Raw genomic sequence first — 16,962 nt, 5'->3', positions numbered from 1 at the left:
CATTTATATTCATATTTAGCACGACTGTTTAGATTATTCAAGCTGTGGAAGCGAATTCATACGCAACTCACCGTATAAATGATCATATAACCTCTGTTGCCTGAAACCTCGGTTGCTGTCATTTTTCTTGAGATGTGTGTGTGTCACAGATACGCTCATATCTGCTTGTTGGTTTTAAAAAGTTGATATTTAAGAGCTTTACTAAAGTTTACGAGAGAGAGAAGCAGTCCCGCTAACACACAACAAACTGGGTTGAAGACGTTGATGGGTTACCATGGAGATTGTAAACGTCAAGTCACGGCACTAACGCGGCTAGCCCGCTAGGGGGCGGTCCGCTCAAACCCAAAATGTACCCAGAGCAGTATCCTAATTTAAAATACTAAAAGTGTAGAGCTAATAAAAATCTAATTCACTTATCTCTGAAATATATTCCGTTTTAACATCATTTCATATTAGATTAGGCTTATACTTGATATACACAGTAATGTCTTGACTTACGCTATTGAGAGAAATTTTAGGCATTTTCATTCGTAAAGTGCTTTTTACATTTGGCACGTTATAAAAAAACATAAAGGGATAGTTCACCCAAAAATAAAAATTCAGTAATAATTTCCCAATCTCCTTTTGTTACAAACCTATATAGATTTCTTTGATGAACACGAAGGGAGATATTTGAGGATTGTTTGTAACAAACCGTTCATGAGCCCCATTCACTTCCATGGTATTCTTTTTTCGGTTACGCTTTAGATTACAGCCCGGAAAGTACTGGGTAAGTACAGCGAATTTACAGCGTACCTTTCTGTAATTTTAGTGTACTTATAAAGTACGTACGTGTAATTACAAGGGAACAATTTATAATATTTTGGGAATAAAGGGGTAACAACCAGGAAAAATACAAATAATAAATGCCGTAAGTATATTATATAAATAGGGCTAACTATTTTAATATTACATGGTATGTATGACCTATATACTAAAAAAATGTGAAAAATTACAAATTATTTATACAAAAGTAATTTTTTACTTTGGGCTAACTAGTCAAATATTAAAATGTATTTTGTACAATATTATCTATACTTATTTATTTCTGTCCTACTACCATGTTTTTGGACCTCAAATGTAAAGAGACCTCGAGTATGTAGAAGGCAGTATATAAAATAAAGGAATTATTATTATTATTATTATAACTACTAGAAATTTTGCATCTGTAAGTACTACGTAGTAACCTCTTACAGAACCCAGCATGTAAGGCTTCAATCGGGGTTTTGTCCCATTTGTTAAATTCATGGTTCAGGAGAGGACTCTCGCTCTCTCACTGTCTCTCGCTCTCTCGCTCGCTCTCTCTCTCGTCTCTACAATGTCAAATGATCCTGCGTGAGAGTGTTCTTGGAGTTGAGTTTTTTCGCTTGAAGACGCGTTTAAAGGGAAAAGCACGTGTTTTCACGGCAAATGCGCCACCTGATTTGCGTCATTAGCATCGCCCCGTGCGAGGACTCGTCTGATTGCGTCTTTGCATGGACTTTGTGTGTAATCTGCTCGCGCAAATCGTTGAACTTGCGTTGGTGAGTATGCCCCATAATGAATGGAAACACATTATTCCCTTCGCGTCAGTGCACATGCACTAGCGCAGCGAGTACACACGCACCAGTGCAGCAGGTACACTGGCAAGAGCAGAGCGAGACCTTCAGCCTATGTGCCGGGGCTTAGCCCGGACGGCCCCGGCCCAATTTAAACCCTGCATAAAACATAAACATAATAAATACTTCATAAGGTGGTGCTGACTACAATGCGGTAACTAATGCACAATCTATGTATGTCTATGACCAATAACATCATCATAGTGCCATAGTGCTACTACAAAAAGATACAAAAGCTATCACTGGGGCGGTACCATTTCAAAAAGTACACATTAATACCTAAAGGGTTTATATTAGTACCTCAGATGTACACATTGGTACCAAATATTTTTAAGGCTACAGTCGGCAACTCTGGAGGATTGAGATGATTTCGAATGTTTACAATTTTCATGCCTCTCCCACACTACCACCGAGCAACTTCCCATCGAGCTCATCCTCGTCAGGGCGTGTGCAAGCATACTTAGATTACTTACATAACACTCAGAAATACAATCAATGATTGATAAAGCACAATTACCTGTCGAGAAGAAATGTGGCAAGCTCTGCATCCAGCTTAACCCTTTAAAATCTCATAGATCTCTCCACCTTTCAAATGACAGTTTGATATTGATCCTAGTTTTATTACGGACACGGACGCTTTCTATCTTTGTTTCCTTGGTTGTTTTCTTTTCCTTGGTTGTTCTCCTAGCTCTGGTTGTTAACCGAGGAATCGGAAGTTTGTTAGTGAATGTTTTCTCCGCCATCACGCTGCGTTCAATCCAACACACCTGTGAACTTCAGGCGGATGCATGTGATATTGTAACGACTTGAGGGGGGATCTGTGGCGTGTGCAGGAATTGTGATTGACAGGCAGATTTTACACAGCCTTGCGCTGATTGGACCATATGAACCGGCCTTCGGTGATTGGACCAGATGAACTGGGAGTGGTGGATTTTTGCCAAACAAATAACAGGCTCTAGGTGGAGGTAGAAGCGTGGGTTTTTTCTTAAACAGTCTAATTTATGTTGTTCTATTGGAGCATAGTGCCGGTTTCAGTGAATATGATAAAAAATATCTTGCAGACTGCAGCTTTAATAAAAAAGGACCCTTTGAACGGGTACTATCCCAGAGACAGGTTTTGTGCTTTCAAGTGTGGGTTTTACAGTTCCTAAATAAAACATCCTGTACGCCACATAGATCGTAAACTTTTTCAAAGTGGTTGTGAAATAAATGTTATAGTGCTTTTTATCATTTTTGTATTTGTGACACTTTTGTCTGGAATTAAGGAGGTCAGATGCAAAAGCTGGCAGATACTCACCTGAAAACAGTATGGATGAGAAATTGGAGACTGATGCCAGATGAACTGACCATTGAGATGTGAGGCTTTTTCTTTATGGTTGATTTGTCCTTGCATTGTTATTGACAAGCTAATACTAAATTTTTATTTACAAACATTACTCAATACACTCTAAAAATGCTTTTTCAACCCACAAGTGGTTCAAATGTGGACAAATCCAACCATTGGGTTATAAATAACACTATCGTCGCTGTCCGATGAAAACCACATAAGTCCATTTTGCCGATTTTAAGATTTTTCGAAGGATTGAATGTCCAGGTTCATTTCCGTATACAGTATGCTATACATATCTAAATGGCCAATGAAAAGTTGTGAAATCATGTCATCTGATTTTCACGTATATCCATTTGGTGTCAAAGCTGTCAATCACGCCGCGTATCTCCCGCCCTGTGGAAGCATCTCGCCGGTCTCGTGAAGTTTCATCGAAGCTCAGCACTGGATAGCCGAATAAACATAGCCTGGTGAGACAATGACTTTCCTTCATCGAGGTAAACGTTTCCCCCCTGACGCCAGACGTACGTCTAGAAGTGACAAAATTACGGTAGGACTGTGCAAACAAAGTATCTGTCTAGCATTACCATGTCAGTGTATTGATTCATTGTCCCTTCATAGTTTGCAAGAGACATTTAATAAATGTATAATTAATATTAAATAAACTAAGCATATTTAATAAACTAAGATGTAAGCTATTTAATAAACTGAGCGTATTCATCTGTCAATATGAAACGCGATTTGGCCATTCTAATTAATGATCGAAAGAACGCGTATCGACCACCGTTACTATAAAATATGCACGTATGTCCATTTAAACTAAATTTTGGTCAAATGTGGATTATATCATTACACTGGCAAGAATATGGTTACATGTAAAGATGCCGTACCAAGTATGACAACGCTACATTCAACTGCTTTTGAAATACGATGTTTTTTTCACTTCCTGAAAAGTAACCGTTTTGGACGTGAGTTTCATCGGGCAGCGACGCTATGCTGAATTGTTATTATCCAACTATAGGTTGAAACGACGCAGAATTTAGGATGGGGTGAAACATCCCATATTTGACCCAATTATTGGTTAAAACAACCCAACATTTTTTGAGTTTATCCTCACCTTATTTTATTTCTGCAGAAAAAGGGAAAACAACACTTTTTTATTCACTGCTCTTTAATTCACTGTATACGACATTCTGCTTACAATTTTTATCTTTAGATTTATTAATTACTGTGTTGAATATTTGGTAATATAGCCTGAGGCACTTTCTTTACATAATAAGTGTTATATTATTTTAACATAATATGTTAAAATAATATAACACTTATTATGTAAAGAAAGAAATACTCTGAATCGAACATCTCTTGTCTATAAGTATAGGTCAGTGACTTCATTACATTTTCTCTATACACTTTTTGATTCTGTAAGTGTTTTGTGGCTATATTCAATTTTGTACATTTCACATAAACTTTTTTCAAACTGTCTTGTGTACCAAGAAAACCCTTGCTTATTTGTGTATTTCATTAAATGTATTCATCCAAACTCTCAATGGCTTTCTCTTTAGAGTATTTTCTCCATTCATCTGGAATTTTGCCATGCCTCTCATAGGTTTTATTGTAGTACCTTTCCAGATTCTTCTGAAATTTGCACACAAACCATTTCCAGTATGGTAGATGAGAGAGGTCAGGAGTGATGCTCCACCTAGCATATTCAGGACCTCCTTTTCTGTATTCTTTCCACAGGCATGTAACATCTGATTCATCTGGATAAAATGATCGATCACTGGCTACTGCTGATGTGCAGATTTCAATACACTGGTTTGTTGTTCCTCTATAAGACCACCCATTCAGTCCATTATTACGATGGAAAGGGACACTGTGATCTCCATCATGGTTTTCTATGGTGTTTGTGCAGATGGCAGCACAGAAAGGACATTGAACCCAACAGCACCGACAGAGATGTTCAATCAGAATCTCATCTGGTCTGTGTGTCTTGTCCAGCTTCACTAGTAATGTTTCTTTAGTGAATCTACTGCGGATGTCAGATATTACAGAAGGAATCTCTTTTATTATCACATCTTCTAGGACAGCAGTATCAACATCAATAAAATTCACTCCAGTGATGTCACTTAGAGAAAAAACCAACTCATCAGACAGCAGATGTGTGAAAAGAATCAACCATGAATGATAATTTCCATTTATCTCTTGAATGTGTTTGGTGGACTCTTGTGCTGTGTTTATAATATTCTGCTCCAGCTGTGAAATGTTTTTATCCATCTTAGGTTGAACACTATCATGAAATCTTTCAGTGATGTACTGACTGACTTCACCTCTGATGAAATCTTTAAAGTGATCTCTCGGATTCTGAATGTAGTTCATGTAGGCTTTAAAATCCTCATTATTTGCCAATGTCTTAAGGACGTGTTTCTCCAGATTTGATCTGTTTCCATTCACTGATTCACAGTTTGTCTTCATTTCATCTGCTACATCTCTGGCAGTTTTCTTGTAGACATTCTGCTCAATGGTCTCTTTAAGTTTATTACAAATAAATTCAGCAGTAATGGCAGCTGATGTTGCTCCTTGGATGTATTTCTGGAAAATCTTGTAGTACTCTTTTCTTTTCATGTTAAAATACTGAGCAGGATTATTTCCTCCTCTAAATAATCTGTGTTGATCAGTGAATGTCTTGTTTGCTCTCTGACAAATGCAAAGAACCAAATCTCTGAAGAATTCTTTCTTGAACACATATTTCACTTTTGGATCTTCTTCATGATCTGTTATTTTTTTCTTTATGTAATCCATGATTTGTTGAATGCAACTATTGTTGTAGCCCATCTTTGCAATGTTATATGACTGAATCATTTGATCTGTGTGATTGGCAATTTCAGTGATTAAACTTCTTATCTGAACTTCATGCTCTGTAGATAAAGCAACAAAACCAAGTATATTTTTAGCTCCTTTATAGGCATTTTTAATAGGTCCCATAACTCCACTGGATTTTTTTATCTGTGCGTAATCTGAATAGCTTGGCAAAGAGAGCATATCAATGTAGTCACTGCTTATTTTCTTATGGTCTACAGAGAGACTTCCATAGGTGTTTCTGAGGAGATCTGTCACATCTTTCACTATGTCAATGTTTTTAACTTGAGGAGTGTCTTTGATGATCTCATTCATCTGCTCTTTCCAAAAAGAATTAAACTCTTTTTTCATTATATTTTCATTTTTTGCTTTGTCTTTCAGTTTCATGGCAAGTTCTTTGCTCTTTTCAAACAGACTGTTTTCATGTTGTGTCCTCTGAGCATCAATCTTTTTCTTCAGGTCTCGATGCTGAAGAACCTGATTTAATTTCTTCGTTGTCTCCCTCACAATGTTTTCCTGAAGTTCTTTGATTTTTGTTTCAAATGAAGCTTTCCACTGATACAGTATTTCTGCATCTCTGTCTTAATAATTCAGACATAGACTTTTTCACTTCTTCACTTTTTTCATGAAGTTCTCTTTGAAGATCAGAATCCTTAACTTCATGAACTGCGTCATTTTCGATTTTGTTGTGTAGCTTGTTTTCAATTTCCAGCATGGCACTCCAAAGACTCCAGCTCCACTTGCTATATTCTGTCTCTATTCTCCTGTAAGTTGCAATTTCCAGTGAATTTCTGAAGCTGAACACAAACTGTTCATTCAGCAAAGCTTCCCAGAGATCCTCAATACGTCCTCTTAGATGTGTCAGCATTATACCATCTGATTTTGAAGCATGTATTAAAATAGATTTTTTCAGATCCAGAACATTCTCACAGTAGTTTGGATTGGGTGGCGCCATTGGTGGGCTTCCCTCCCACAGCTGAGCAAAATATTTCACATCTTTCTGAACATCAAATGCAATAACATCACTGAAACATTCTGCATCACAGACTTCTTCTTTAGCAGCGAGTTTTGTCATCTCATCCAGTGTCTCCTGCAGTCGTCGTCTTCCCTCCATGTTTTTCTCTCCGGCTGTGATGTCTGAAACATTCTGATGAACAAACATACAACTGGCATTCAGTCTCACCTCCCTCATCCTCATGAAGGCCTGGACAACAATCTGAAGAATATCTTGCATCTCAGATGGGTTTTCTCCAAAGATGTTGATCAATGTCAGATTTCCAAGACCTACAACAAATGTGGCCAATTCATTATCATGATTTCTTGTTGATCTTCCACCCAGTTCTGGTGCACGAAGACCCTCAGTATCAACAACCAGAATAAAATCAAACTTCAGCTGTTGTTTCATCTCCTCTGATACTCTGATCAGCTGCATGAAAGCTCCTCTGGTGCATCGGCCAGCACTGACAGAAAACTGAAGACCAAACATTGCATTGAGTAAAGTGGATTTACCAGAGCTCTGAATCCCTAAAACTGACAGCACAAAAACTCTCTGATCTCCCAGTTTCTGTATGAGTTGATCTAAAACAGCTTTAATCCAGATGAGAGGAACATGAGCAGCGTCTCCATCCATCAGCTCCAGTGGAAATCCAGAAATCATTATCTCTGCTGCAAGACTTGGGAGATAAGAGAAATTGTTTTTCTGCACAGATGACCACGATTCATAGATCTGACCAATCTCTCTCACAATGTTCTCCAAACCAAACATACACTGTAAGCAATTGCCGTAAATTTACAGCCAATTTTCAACACTAAAATACTGTTTTCATGTTAAACAGTTTAGTACTGTAATTAGCAATGCATTGTGGGCTGCTTAAATTGGAGCAACAAGACAGAGGCCCTCAACAGTAAGTTGATGTTTTAAATTACAGGACAATACAGTATTTTCTCGAAAATGCATGTTGACTGGGGAATTTGGAGCACGGTCAGAAGCAATATTAGTTTTATAAATTGAGGCTACCCAGCGGGCACCTTGACGTCAATTTGACATCAACAAATAGTCAAGATTTTGACCACCATGTATAACGTGCATGAATATGCATATTTTCATTATATTTTGTAATTATTTCCTTGTGGTTGTAAAGAGGCCCAACAAAGGTATCGATCTGACATGTTTTTTCTGGTCCCTATATCTCAGGTCAATATCATTGACATTAAATCGATGTTGATTTGATGTCAGGAAATAAGATGTCAAATTGATGTTAAATTTATGTCAAAACAATGTCTGTAAAAGTATATTTATTACTCATTGTAAATCAATGAGACTCATTTTTAACATCTTGTAAGTTGTAGGTCTATGTATTTTGCATGTGGTTTTTTTTATTTATTTAAATCCTAGCATGTTTACAAGTAGTTCACATTTAAAATGACACTATAATTGCATATACTATAAAAGGTCAATTTAATCTGATTTCGAAGCTTGATATTGAATGATCCTCCAAGCAGTCATATGACCGACCTTCAACGTTGAAATTTGGTTGAAAAAGCTTAGTTGTTTGTTCAACGTTGACACAACGTTGAAACAACAGTGAATGGTAAACAGTTGCAAAGGGTCAATAAAATAAATGTTTAATGACATTGTAATTTGTGAATCATTCAGTAAAAAGCTGTAAAAACTCGTTTTATGAAACTGATAAAAATACTATTTAAAAATTTACCAAAAGTAATTGGGAGAGTTAAAAATGTAATAGACACATGCAAATAAACTATTTTTATTGTTGTTTTATTGTTATTATATTTTCATCACAGTGTCTTACATATAATATGTTAAATATAAATTTTAAGAATACCATTAATAATAAAATACATCAAGACTTTTATCAGTTTAATTCATACAAGTCAGTTTGGAATGTTTGATCCTGACTAAAAAAATAGCGAGGTAATCTCGCGAGATTACAGCCTCCCCATATAGAGATTACACGAGACTGGAGAGTTTAACGGCTGTCTGCGTGATCATCGAGAAAGTGCGTCGAGGTAAGGAAATATCAAGTCAATAAGTCAATGTTTAAAACGCGTAACATTATTTTATTCACACATAAAATGTTTTATGTTTAATATGCATCGTGCTTTTTCTGTTATTTGTGAACGTATCCGTTATAATGGTTGATTCGCTATTCCACGGCATGTTTTCGCCGAAATTGGACTACGGTTACATTAATATGATTGTAATATGAATATTAATCAATTAATATGATATCTGGTCTTATCAACTTAACCACTTGGTTGTTTATTGCTTCAGAAAAGCACTTAAATGTAAGGGCTTTTTGGACAACTGTTCGGTAGAAAAGCGTTGATATCGTAGTTCAGTCAGTGAATATCTGATAGGTCTTACAGGCGCCACAGACACCTCTGTCAGTCATTTGTAAAGAGGAGCAGCACGGCAGCTGGATGAGTGCGGTCAGTTAATTAATGCTGCTTGCTTAATTTCATGTTACTGATTAAGTGTTTATACTTAACGTTAGATGAGATGTTGGTGTTTTATTGCTCGCGAATTTGCAATAACTGCATTTATCAGGCATCACACGTTACGTCACATCCTTATGCTTGTGTCTGCGGTCCCTCGCGCTGTATCCATGATTTAAAGCGGAATAAAACTCTTAACTCCTTTGTAAGGAAAAAGTCAAACAGTGTAAGTTGTTGGCATGTGCTATTTGAATTGAAATGAAGTGTAATGGTATTATTTTGCTTACTTCTCTTGATGAATAATTAGCAAGTTTAATGGAACTTGAAAATATTAGTTATCCAGACAAATGTGCTCTTGTTTTCAGTGTATTTTTATAACTCTTTTGTAATGTCTTTGTTATCAGAGCCCTTCAAATTAAAAATAGTGATGGTGATCTTGTCAATGCTGAGATTTTAATGCATCACCAGCCATTACATCTGTCTGGATCAGGTAATGTTGTGACATGTTAACCCTGATATTTCACAGTATATACTTAAATGCATTATGCAAGTGTATGCATTACATTCTGATAAAGGTCATCATTTATAGAATTATCTTTTACTATTGAACTAATTTTACTTTTTTATATGTTGTCAGGATTGAAGAAGAATCAGACAGCAAGGGTTGTCAGATCAGAAACGTAATAACACAAACATAAGAAACTTCACAGGTAAGCTTTTTAAAACCACCTACTACTTGTTTCTCAGTACTGGTTTATCATTGTCATTAGGAAAATATTAGAAATTAATTCAGGATGCAATGGTCTCTGTTCAGCACAGCAATTAATTTCTTCTCTATGTCACTATTCCCTCTATATTATATACATGTTTCACACCCTTTGTTTTCAATAGACAGAGCCAGAATTTAATTCATAGTTCAGAGCAGATGTTGATGGAAGTTTTGAAAAGGGTTCATATTGACAGACAAAATGGATCTTTGTGGTTGTGTACATAACAGCTTTCTTTCCTTCTTATCTTTATTAGGGCTGTGACAGTGACAGTATTTTACCACCGCGATGGTAATGCACCAATTCACCACTGTGGTGCGGTGGTTATAGAATGTGTTTGTGTGAGGGGGGAGGTATATATCTTTTATATATATATATATATATATATATATATATATATATATAAAATGCATACATATATTTTGAAATATAAAAATGTAAACAAAGATCAGATATGATGTTTCTTAACAAATGTGTGTGTTCATAGGCGGCAATTTCTTTTTCCGCCGGTGGTTGCTCATCACAACCTCAAGCTTTACTTCGCAACGCCAGGTGCTCTAGATTCTGGAGCGCTCAAAGGCTTTGAAGAGGTGGAAAGTGGCGCAGTCACGTTTTCGTGTGAATTGTGAAGTTAAAGGTAATGTTTTTCCTGTGTTTTTGATTGTGTTCATGTTTTGTGTGAAAAAACAGTATTTTTCACACAATTTACTGTATAGTGCTGTTTTCACTGTCCTCAAAACGGGCTGATGTCTTCCTTGTTTTATGAAGTCCCTCCTTCAGAAATATGTAACGAGTTCTGATTGTGTAGTTTGTTTAGTGTGTTGTGATTCAACAGCAGCTTAGTTTAGTTAGAGCTAGGGCTGCACGATTAATCAAACACGATTGTCACACACATCTCGTCAGTAAAGCTGGTTCCTTGATAAGTAATAAATCACCATCAGCTGCTTTCAGATGGAGCACTATTTACTACACAGACCCGACAAAAGGAGAAATCATTGCCGATTATGAATGCGATATTTTCCCTTTTGTCAGTGAACTACGGCTCTGTGTAGTAAATGGCGCTCCATCTGAAAGCAGCTGATGGTGATTTATTACTAATCAAGGAACCAGCTTTACTGACGAGATGTCCGTGACAATCGTGTGTGATTAATTGTGCAGCCAGAGCCATTTGAGCTTAGCTGGCGACTGACGTGTTCCTGTGGGCGGAGGTTAGTCAATGCTCGTCATTCAACCAGGAATTAGAGGGCTATAGTACAAACTGGCCGTTCACTGTATGGTTTGAAAGGGGAATATATCGCTTGGCAGTAGGCTTGTTGCGATAGTCGGTGAAACGGTGATTACCGGTGCTTCAGCCTCTCACCGTTTAGATCACCACCGCGACACCGTCTTTCACCGTTGTTTTGATATTTTCTTGTAATTAAATAATTTAGTTTCGTTAGAGAGAGCAAACACTTACAACTGAATGTGTCTGCTGTTTGAATTCAGCGGAGCTGAACTCGCATCATCACAGAGCAGCGGCTGCGGGTGTCAGATTTCATTTATTTCTGTCAGACTGCGGCGAGCAGATGATGGCAGAAGCCGCGTGCTTACTCGTTTTTGTTATAATATACATATATGATGTTTAATATAGGTCAGATCGTTTTGTTGTTGTGTTTTTTCATTAAGAATAATAATAAACCCACCATTCAAGCAGCGCTTTATGAAGGAATAGCCGGTTGCTCTGCTTGGGACTGGCGGGTTCTGTCAGAAGTACCTGCGCACATTGACTCAAGCACTTAAACCAGCTGTTGTACTCGCATTTGCATGCAAATTCATACGCAATTTAACGCAGCGTGTGCAAGCGCTGGATTTAAACAACAGTTGCATCTAATTCAAAAGTGAAAGTAAAATGACCCTATATAATGCATTTATAAGCCCCTTCCACCCGGTGAAACCGGTATCACCGGGTTTGTCACGCGCTGATTTACCGGTGGGAAAATTCTGTCACCGCAACAACCCTACTTGGCAGTGAACTTAGAGCATAAATAATACCTTAGCTCAAACAGCAACATTACACACAAACTAAATTTGCGATCAGGAAAAACAGTACCTTTAATGTGAATAAACTGAACATATGTGCTTTGCCATTTCGCTGGGTGCTTGAGCCGAGCTTCTGAGCACCCACGGGATTGGCGCCTATGTGTGTTTATTGTAGCACTTCAATCCATGAAACAAAAAGTGAGAAACATTATTGGGGTTACAATGTTTCCAGCAGCACTAAAAACATGTTCTGATGGTGTACAGGTAGCGCAGATTGATACTTTTTCGCAACCTTGAGTGACCAAGAAAGAATATTTTGCCTCTGTTCTGCTCCCAAGCCACCGTGTCATCACTGATATCAGTTGCAAATAGCGCTCTAACTCTGAATCTGCTGGCTGTTTGCGTTCACACAAACTTGAAGATATCTCGCTGGGGGAGATTGTACTTTATATTTTTTCATAGTTTGTGACGTGCACGCAACCGCAGGCCGCACTTTACCACCACGGTTGTTATGAGAACTGTCACAGCCCTAATCTTTATGTATTATGGCTCTAATCATCACTTTTAAAATGATGGCTATGCCCATGAGTTATAAAATTCAAGTTATCACCAACCATTGTAATCCACCACCAAGCTACCGTGTAGTAATGGAACCTTACAATATATTTTTTACTTGTTTTGGATTGTATTCCGATCAAATTCTAGTAATCCTAATAATTAAGATGCAGTGTTTTGTATTTCACAATTTATGTTTTCTTTTTAAAAGGGGCTATGACTTGTTTTTTATTTTTTTATGTGTTTTATATTGTAGGCAGATCACCGTGCAACTTGGTGAAGTCATGTGTCTTTCCAGATGGCCAAATCTGTACCCCTCAAAAAGTAAGGAAATAATAGTGTCCCATGACAAAAAATGGAAACATTCTTAATTTTTTTTAATAGTTGTGCTTGGGCCACAGTTTTTTTTATGTTTTTGTACAAATGAAATATGTTTTTTTTTTCAGAACTTTATTAAATGCCATGATAGACAAGATGAGCCTTAAGAGGAGATTTGGGAAGATGCTGTTTCATAAGTCTTTGCTTTGCCAGATTATCTGTGGTAAGTTTGTAAAATCTATATTAAAAATAGGACAAGAATATCTCCTAATCAAAATTTTTTGATCAGGTTGGGGTGTCTGCCAACGTGATGCCTTGCTGGTCTGGTTTGAGTTTGAAGTCTCTCTCAGACAGTCCAGAAGGTCTGGAGTCCATCTTAGCTTTCATTGGTAAGTGACTGCACAAGAGGCTGTTTGACCCACACGTAAGGTAAACAGTCAATGTTTGCTTTGTTTAGCATCTCAATTTGGGGGGGGGGATATAGATAACGCACCTTTTGAAGCAGCAGTTACAGCCTCAGGTCTTTTTGGGAAGGATGCAGCAAACCTTGCAACACCTGGATTTGTTTTTTAAAAAACAGTTAGAAGCACCATTCACTTCCATTGTATTCTTTTATCCTGCTATGGAAGTCAGTGGTGCTTATGGTCAGTTTGGTTACAGACATTCCTCAAAATATCTTTGTGTTCATCAGAACCCTTTAAGGTGTAGAAACATCAAGACCAATAGGAGACACCTGAGCTAAATTCCAGGTATTGTTGGAAAGGGTCTGAATATGTATAATGTAAAAAATTATACATTTGCAAACGTTTCAAAAAACGTTTGCAAATGTAAAAAAATGTATGAGGAAAAATGTATACAATTGCAGTATCATGAAAGAACATAACAAAATTGAAAAGTGAAGAGGGTCTTAATACTTTCTGAATGCACTGTAGATGATCTTAATTGAAGCTCATTGTCACATTTGTAAACACAACAGCTTTCTTCCTTCATCAGCTATGCTATGTTTCTAGTCAGACCATTAAAGAACACACATCTTGCCTTCATGTGCAATAACTTTTTTTATACATGGCCTAAAAAACATAGCATTTTTGACAATGAAATAACATGCGGTTTGTTTTTCCTCTTTAGATGCTGTCATCATTTTTTAAGTGCATGAGCCAGAATGGACGGGTGGTGGTGGCCATAAGAAGACTGTCAACTAAACTAGGGTGACCATACGTGCCATTCTTCCCGGACCCGTCCTGTCCAGTCTTTTGGAACTCGTATTTGTCGACCGCATACGTCACAGAGGATTATTATTATTATTACAGAAAAGCAAGCGTTACATTTTAAGGTAAGAAGAATGAAACTACGATTGTATATCTTATGTTTTTAACTGAATGGCGTATGCGGTCAACAAATACGACTTCCGGAAGACGCACCGAAATCCTGGACGGGATGCGTCCGGGAAGAATGGCACGTATGGTCACCCTAACTAAACCAACAACAAAATTCATATTTGCAGTTATAAATAAAATGACTTTTAAACCTGATTTTGTTTTCTTATTTTATGATTTCATTCTATATTTGGAATATTCAATTTTTGCACTACTAACTGGAAACTGTTTGAAAGAATGTGTTTTTATTAAAAGACAAATTTCAAAGGTGAATCATATGCCGGCTGGGATATCAAAATAGCATTAAAATGACATCAACATCATAACATCCTGATATCAAATAGATGTAGAATTGACATCAAAATGACATCAGCAGGGGTCAAAATCTTGACATCAACACTTTGACGTCAAAATGACTTTCATTTTTGACCTATTCTGTGATGTAATTTTGACGTCGATGTTTGATGTCAAATTGATGTTAAATTGACATCAAATGCCCGCTGGGTAGCCTTTTGCTTTTGGTCAATTTTCTTTAAAAAAATACAGAAGTAATTTGTCAGTAACCCCTGGATGGAATTTCGGGAACCATTATTTGGATTGGAGATTTTCCAGAAGAGGACGTACAATTTAGATGACGTGCTGCACATTCTCAAGTGTTCTTCATCAAATTCATCGGGTCTTGCATCTACAAATGAAACGGTAATTCAAATCTTATTCATATTGCCAAAAATGCTTGATATCAACTGATAGAAGCTTCTCTTGCTAGGGATTTAAACATGTCATTGAACAGTGAGGCTTAGATTTGAATAGCCAAAACAATATTACTTTTGAGTGGTATTTTGTTTAATTTTGGTAAAGTTAGCCGTAGGCTACTTCTGAATTTGAGAAACAACACTTATTAAAAAATTGACTTTAACCAAACCATAGGATTATTTGAACATCGACTATCCAAGATGGTTTTGGTGAGTTTTATTTTGTTTGTGTCGACTTTTAATGAAAAGTGTTTTACAAACAGTTAACAAGAAAATAAAGCTAATTGTAGTTTGGTTAAAGTTGAAAAGTCAAGGCTTTGCATTTTTCTTTTTAAACGCCAAATTGGTGTGAAAATATTGTCCTTCTGGACTCTTTGTGAATGCAATGTGTGTACTAGTTTGTGGGAGTACTACTACATATGTAAAAAGAGAGGTGTAAATATTTTTTTGGCTCAAAGGAAGCTGCATGTAAGCTACGTGTGACAACATGGAGTTAAAAAGATAAATTGTTACCCTTAAAATTTTGAATGTCAAATCTATTTAGAAGTTTGATTGTAGGTACCTCGTTCACGTCTTGGTTACATTCCACCTAGTGTTTACTAATTATTGTCCTTTTTATAAATTTTCTTCTTAAAAATCTTATTATGGTAAGGATAATGTATTTGTTCCCTTCAGGTATCTGCCACTGCAGCTGACGTTGAGACAACTCTCAGTCTTCCTGCAAGTCCTCGCCTGATACCTGGTAATATACATTTAATTTAGAATCATTGATAGACACATTGTATATTTTATCCATTCATCTTGAGTTTACAAATGTTTACACAAGGTAACAAGTATTTCCATGTTGTTAAGTTTCAAGTGCAACAAGGCAAGTCACAATTAAGGGTTGGATGATCACCTTTAAGGGCTCTGAGGGCATCACACCAACATTTGCAATTGGACTTGCTGCTATGTTTGCAACCTACTACATTTTCAGCCTTCAGTATCAAGATGAGACAGCCTGCCCTCTGGAATTCATTCAGAGGTAAACCCCTTCAATCCCTGCCATCATTATATAGATATATACAATTAAATTAATGTGTTTGTATTTTATGCATAAAATGGAATTAGTACTGTACATTTCAAGCCTCAACACACACACACACACACACACACACACACACACACACACACACACACACACACACACACACACACACATTCTGGTTTCCATGTTTTGTGGGGACATTCCATAGACGTAATGTATTTTATACCACACAAACTGTATATTCTATTCCCCTTACCTACCCCAATCCCTAACCCCAACCATCACACAAAACTTTCTGATACTTCACACTCTCAATAAACATCATTCTGTTTGATTTATAAGCATGTTTCCTCATGGGGACATCAAAATGTCCCCACAAGGTCACAAAAACACCGGTATTCCTATCTTTTTGGGGACAATTGGTCCCCACAACGTGATAATTACCAGGTACACACACACACACACACACACACACACACACACACACACACACACACACACACACACACACACACACACACACACACACACACACACACACATACGGGTTTATGTGTATTACAAGGACACTTCAGCCCAAACCAGTTTTTTGGTGTATTAGGGGGACACCCCTTTCCACTTGCTCTACAGAGTTGTGGTGCATATCAAAAAAATTTGTTTTAGCCACACAACACAGATTTCACTTCAGAATTCGTTTACACTCAACACAAGTGATATTGTAACAACCTGACAAAATACATAATTATGAGGACATATTATAATTACATGCAAGCCCCGCCTGTGACACAAACCTCTATTATGAGGACAGTAGCTATAATACACACACACATGCCATTATCATGTATTGAAGGGACACACATGTATTAATA

General features: G+C 37.0%; 1 protein-coding gene, 1 long non-coding RNA gene and 1 pseudogene across 5 annotated transcripts in view; 1 reads left to right on the top strand and 2 right to left on the bottom strand.

Moving 5' to 3' along the window:
• Window positions 1–213, bottom strand: part of cfap91 (cilia and flagella associated protein 91) — a 54,436-nt gene extending 54,223 nt beyond the window's left edge. Inside the window, exon 1 of the mRNA XM_065292973.2 lies at window positions 72–213. Coding sequence (XP_065149045.1) covers window positions 72–159 — 88 coding nt within the window. The 5' untranslated portion in view covers window positions 160–213. The remainder of the gene's footprint in view (window positions 1–71) is intronic.
• Window positions 214–4,485: 4,272 nt separating this feature from the next.
• The window catches only part of LOC135782906 (interferon-induced very large GTPase 1-like), a 45,757-nt pseudogene continuing 33,280 nt past the window's right edge, over window positions 4,486–16,962 (bottom strand).
• LOC135782593 (uncharacterized) lies at window positions 8,795–14,685 on the top strand. Of its 4 annotated transcripts, XR_010545443.2 has the most exons (10): window positions 8,795–8,850; window positions 9,684–9,769; window positions 9,917–9,989; window positions 10,303–10,399; window positions 10,534–10,683; window positions 12,877–12,944; window positions 13,067–13,161; window positions 13,228–13,327; window positions 13,630–13,687; window positions 14,067–14,685. It is a non-coding gene; the product is annotated as an uncharacterized lncRNA (long non-coding RNA). The 4 variants fall into 4 exon arrangements; XR_010545444.2 differs by lacking the exon at window positions 13,630–13,687 and having other exon boundaries at window positions 10,303–10,337; XR_010545441.2 differs by lacking the exon at window positions 13,630–13,687.

Source organism: Paramisgurnus dabryanus, chromosome 15, assembly GCF_030506205.2.
Source record: "Paramisgurnus dabryanus chromosome 15, PD_genome_1.1, whole genome shotgun sequence".
In the NCBI taxonomy this organism is placed as follows: domain Eukaryota; kingdom Metazoa; phylum Chordata; class Actinopteri; order Cypriniformes; family Cobitidae; genus Paramisgurnus; species Paramisgurnus dabryanus.
This window is presented reverse-complemented; position numbering and strand designations above follow the sequence as displayed.